The sequence below is a fragment of the Pelobates fuscus genome, chromosome 8 (genome assembly GCF_036172605.1).
Source record: "Pelobates fuscus isolate aPelFus1 chromosome 8, aPelFus1.pri, whole genome shotgun sequence".
Lineage (NCBI taxonomy): Eukaryota > Metazoa > Chordata > Amphibia > Anura > Pelobatidae > Pelobates > Pelobates fuscus.
In genome coordinates this window covers 166,024,677-166,030,516 of record NC_086324.1, presented here as the reverse complement: position 1 = coordinate 166,030,516, position 5,840 = coordinate 166,024,677, and the positions used below count along the sequence as shown (strand labels likewise).

Here is a 5,840-nt window from a genome sequence, read left to right as displayed (position 1 = left end):
CCTAATTTCTCTCTCATTTTATAGCGGTTGATGGTTGGATTCCTTTCTATAAACCACTAATATCGATGCAATGGGCCTTTTTTTTTTTTTTTTTTTTAAATTTCCATAATACAGACAGTGACTCGAGTATAAGCTGAGTTGGGGTTTTTCAGCACAAAAAATGTGCTGAAAAACTCTGCTTATACTAGAGTATATACGGTACTTATCCAAAAGAACACAAAACATTTTAAACCATTTCTAATATTTCCACAACTGGTGCACAAAAATCCATCACAGATTACTGGCGTCTGCGCTGACATCACCCATGATCTCCACCAGTGACCCGTGATCTTCTCCAATTGGAACTAGACATACTTGGCCAAACTTCACGCTCCTCCAGTCAAATGCTTCTATCCGCAGGAAGCGCCCCTAGTGGCTGCCTGGATATCGCCCACTAAAGATTTATTTAACCTTATATTGAAAACATTGACTGTGAGGGTTACTCACTACAGTGAGAATTGCTTGGATTTGAAAGCAAGGCTAAAGTAGCCAAACTGCACTCGTTCTCCAAGTCCACAGTTCTTCCAGTTTGGCTGTTCTGGCAATATATTTAAAATTTGCTTTGAAATACGCCAGTTAGTTCAGTGGTAACAAAACAGCCTTATAATTTGGAAGCCTTGGTGTGATTCCCACATTACCACCTCTATATATACCACCGCTATATATCTACCTACGTCAAATCCTCATAGATTATAATGTCACTCTGACTATCCCCTTTTTATAATTGTAAAGCACTGCGAAATATGTTGGCGATTTATATAAATGCTAATAATTCTGTGTGTATTCATTCACTATAGAATTCAGTGAGCAGGCAGACTTTAATAATGGTAAAAGGAAACTGAGAGGGGATATGATAACATTATACAAATATATTCGGGGCCAGTACAAACCTTTATCTGGAAATCTATTCATAAACAGGGCTATACATAGGAAACGACGCAACACATTTAGGCTGGAAGAAAGGAGATTTCATCTAAGGCAAAGAAAAGGGTTTTTTTTACAGTAAGAGCAATAAGGATATGGAATTCTCTGCCTGAAGAGGTGGTTTTGTTAGAGTCTATACAGATGTTTAAACTGCAATTGGATAAATACTTACAAAAACATAACATACAGGGATATAATTTCTAATTAGTGGGGTAATATAGCTGCTTGATCCGAGGAGACATCTGACTGCTATTTTGGGGTCAAGAAGGAATTTCTTCCTAGTTTGTGGCAAAATTGGAAGCACTTCAGACTGGGTTTTTTTGCCTTCTTTTGGATCAACAGCAACAACATATGTGAGGAAGGACGAACTTGATGGACACAAGTCTCTTTTCAGCTATGTAACTATGATAAGGTAGGATTGTATTTACACTATTTATTTGAGAGATTGATGAGTTCAGTTATCTCACTGCTAACAGTAACACCTAGGATCATAACCGAGGTGTACACACGAATCTGGGAATTTTAAAACAGAATTACGCTATTGTCAAAAACGTTAGGCAAATGTTTCACCTTATCTGTCGCTATGATTTTGCTATTTTACCCTTAATTTTCAAATGTGCCTTTCTATGCACACACAAAAAAAAAAATCCCCACTTCCTTCCAGTGATTGTGGAAAACAGAAATTCTTAGGAGGCAATTACAGGCACCATAACAACTTTAGCTTAATGGAGTAGTTTTTGTGTATAGATCATACTCTTGCAGTGTCACTGCTCAATTCTCTGCCATTTAGGAGTTGCATCACATTGTTAATACAGTTCAGTTTACACCTTCCTGTGTGTAACATGCACAGCCTTCTTAAACACTTCCTGAAAAGAGAGATTTAAGGTTTAAACTTCCTTTATTGCACGGTCTGTTTAATTTAGACATTCGTATCACGTGCTTTGGCTATAGCATTCTACACCCTGAAGGAGCCTCCTGTGTGTGATTCAAGTTCAATTTACAGAGCAGGTGGTAAAAACTTGTAACATAAGTTCACATCTGATTGAAAATGAATAATTTTTTTGTGGTTAGGGCTACATAAACAGAAACAAATGTGATTTAACTCCTAAATTGCAGAGAACTGAGCAGTGGCATGATCTGTACACTAAATTAAGCTTAAATTATTTTGGAGCCTATATTGTCTTTAAGATTACATTCTGCTGAATGAAATTTCTAGGCAAGAAACCAAATATTGTATAATTTACTTACGTGTGTATGTATACTATGACTGACTGGGATTTCAAATAATTTTTTATTTTTTTCCCCAAATCTGCTCTTTTTGAACTACATCTTTTTTATTTTCAATTCACTGCAATGCAAAGTGTAGCTAATACCCCTTTGGCGTACAACACATTTTGTATCCTTTTTGTGGTTTTGTTATTTCAGACAAATATAACCGCAATAAAAAATGTCAAATACAATGTTCACTGAGTGCTGTATATATTTAACAAAAAATAGAGTTTTACAGTTTTGATTGTATATACATTTTCCATGTTTGAAGAATTAGCTCAACCTGCTTCAATTTCAAAATTGCACCACCATATAACAGATCGTAAAATCCACCATTATCTAGTTCACTGCTATAAGTCTATTAATCGGATAATACGTTACAGTTTATTCTGGATTAAGCAGATTTTAATTCATGCAATTTAAATGAACGAACATTTTAATAACCTATTCGAACAAATGTATTCTGGTAGCATTCAATGTTTGTTTTATGAAATCTTCATATGGTTTCATTAATTATAGGACAGTAAGCTTTTTTAAATAGTGTGCTCTTAAAGGAACCTTATTGATCTATGCAGATTATCTAATTACATATACAGGGTGTATGACTTAAGCCAATATGTCCATATATCATTTGTATGCTCTACTCCAGAATTCTTAATTTTTGGATTTTCTTACAGTTCAAGTGATGACTGTGGAAAGTGATCATATTAGTGAATAAAGGAGATGGATAGTTGGGCTTTAGAAAGAGTCCATGCTCTATAGAATTTCTGCATTTTATTGACATTTTGTAAAAGTTCTGCTCGTCCCGCTGACCTATCTGCTAAATTCCCCCATAATGTCTCTGCTGGCATTCTGCAGTTCATGACTGGTGTCGGAGGTCCAGTTTTCAAGGAGATCACTGAAGTCTGGTGTGTTTGTGTTGAGGATGCACATGGGGGCTGGGGAAGGTTCCCTCCAGAAAGATGTGGGTAACATCCGCCGATGCATAGGGACGATGTGAGCGTATTTCTTATCTAGTCTCTGCGTTCTGCAATCTTTGCTTGCTGCCACCTTCTGCCTCATGTATTTACGGAGTCCAAAATCGAACAGCTCTGTCAAAGGCCCCAGTTTCTTAGGGTCTTCCTTGCTGCTGATGGTTCTCAGCATCTTATGGTCCAGTTCTATCGGAGGTGTGAGAGGATTGAAGGCGTTGTCTTTATCATGGTTTCTGCTTTGTGCCATCTTTACCAGATCTTGATAGTACATCTCTTGTCCTGAGAGACGAGGCATATAATAATCCTCGTAAATATTACATGAGTCTGGATCTTCTTCCTTAGTTTTCTGACCAAAATATCTTTGAATGTCAGAGCTAATTAACTCAGAAAACTTAAGCAGCTGTAATGTCATTTCAGTATCGTGTTCTTCAGGCAAAGCATGATGGTCATCGCTTTCCGTGAACGATTCTGGACTGTCTTCTGCTAGCTCCTCGATTTCCTCCTCTTCCAGCAATTCATCTTCTTCCTCTGAGGTATCCTGGAAGTCAATGTTATGGTGTAAAGTAGAATGTAGAAAGGGGAGTTGGAAGGTCGAGGGAAGTTTGAATTCAGAGAGGTTTCTGATCACTCCAGTGGCCATCTTGTCAACGTGACTCACTAAAAAATTAAAACACACACGGTTAGTCATATTGCAAATCATTCCATATAGGATATTGGCCATTGTTTTGTGTTATAGCAGCTTAAAAGGTACCTGTCATGACAAATGAAACAATCTTAAATAATAAAGAATCAAATGTTTGTCTATAATTTGTGCTAACAGAACTGGTAGCAAACGTCTAGATTTCTCTAAAATCAGAGATCAAAAGGTAGCCTTTTCCCCCCTCCTGTCAGTCAATTTAGTCTGTGCACAGTGATTAGAAGGCTGTGCTCTGCATGCCTGCTATCAGGATGTCTCTCCTGATTGAATTCAGCATAAGGGAAAGCAATGCATGCACAGGGAAGTAGGGAGAAGGGATAGGCTCTGTGTGAGAGCAGCAGCAGCAGCACAAAGAGAGGAGAGAAACCACCAGTATGATTTATTACAGCAGTTTTGTACCGGCCATCTAAGAATGGAGGGAGAGGACAGATACGTTTTATTCACACAAAGCCAAACTTAAGTGTTGGGTACTTTTAAACTAATATGGAAAGCAAGTCTGTGCTTCCTAAACATGGGTGTGTAGGAGAGGTGTGTCTTAGAGCAAGTATAACACCCACTGAAATATGATTTATGCTCTCCGCAGTAGACCGGTAATATACATAAATTAAAATATGAGTTTTTAAAAATATTATGGGAAGAAACAAGTTCTCGCCTGTGGAGTTTTGCATTAGTCTGTATAAATCTATCTGCAAATATAAAACCTTTGTTTATCAACTAATGTAAAGTTTAGAAGTTGTCCTATAACCGAATAAAGTATACTCAATGTTACTTCATGTAGCATCAGTCGGCAAGCGTGCCAACACTAAGCAATTTTCTATCACCTTTAGCCGTCTGAGTATATTGGAAATTCTGACAATAAAGGGAGACTATAAGTGTTAGGAGAAAATATGGTTATGATACCATTAGGTTACAGGTGCTATCCTACAGTTTTAGTTCAGAAGTGATTTAAGAAGTCCAAGGTTCCACATTCTCCCTTTAAATGGTGCTTCATTCCATGAAATAATGAACACCAATCAATGGGCTAGTTACCATGTGTGTCCGTAACAAACAGCCGTTCTAAGAACACTACAAACCCCTAACGCACTTCTGTTTAAGTGTTTCAAGGGTTAACTACATGTCCCTTACGGCTTATTTTATAAATAAGAGAACTTACATTTATAAAAACCTCTTAGTAACATGTCCATCAGATAGTGGGGAGGGTTTTCTGTCTCAGATGCTTTGAACTGTACAACTGAGTATTTTAGGCAAATTATTGCAATTACCACGCATGCGCTGTATGGTCGCGAGAAGTCGCCAGTAATGATGACTTCAAAATGGATGGGGGGGTTCTGCGCTGCAGTGAGGATACACTCCTGATGCTGGCTGACGATGAGACTACCTTGTGTTAACCTTGTTATTGTGGAAATGGGGGTACCCGGAAGATAAATATTCAAATAAATAAATAAAAACTATTTTTAAATTGAGTTGTTTCTTTAAGCATTGTAAATCCCAGGCAAGGCCCAGACTTTTATTGACCTATGATTATATGAATTTGCCTCTGCTAATTACACTGTTTTAAAAAATGTTTTACAAAATATCTCTTAATGAGAATTGACTTTCAGGACGGCCAATCTTGACTAAAATAAAGTGATATTACTCCAGATATTCCTTGTTACCACGAGTAGAATCGCACAGACTGATTTACAGACGTCCTTTTTACAGGTAACATATTAGAAGACAAAGAACTTCCAAGTCAACAACAAAAGCAAATCGTTATCGTTAATGGAAGGGCTGATACTATTGTCTCATTAAACAACACAAACTGTGAGCGGCGACTTTACCCACTGACAAGAAAAATCTATTTACATAGCTGTATTTTCTCTCACTGATCCCACAATACCGAATAACCCTCTGTGTAACCCATGCTTCTATCAAAATAAACTAGAGATGGAGGGGCA

General features: G+C 37.4%; 1 protein-coding gene across 1 annotated transcript; it reads right to left on the bottom strand.

Annotated features, from left to right (window-relative positions):
* Nucleotides 1-3,045: 3,045 nt before the first annotated feature.
* PERCC1 (proline and glutamate rich with coiled coil 1) lies at nt 3,046-3,846 on the bottom strand. The gene has a single exon (XM_063429003.1). It carries the CDS (start codon nt 3,844-3,846, stop codon nt 3,046-3,048), a length of 801 nt encoding a protein of 266 aa, XP_063285073.1.
* Between the last annotated feature and the right edge of the window lie 1,994 nt (nt 3,847-5,840).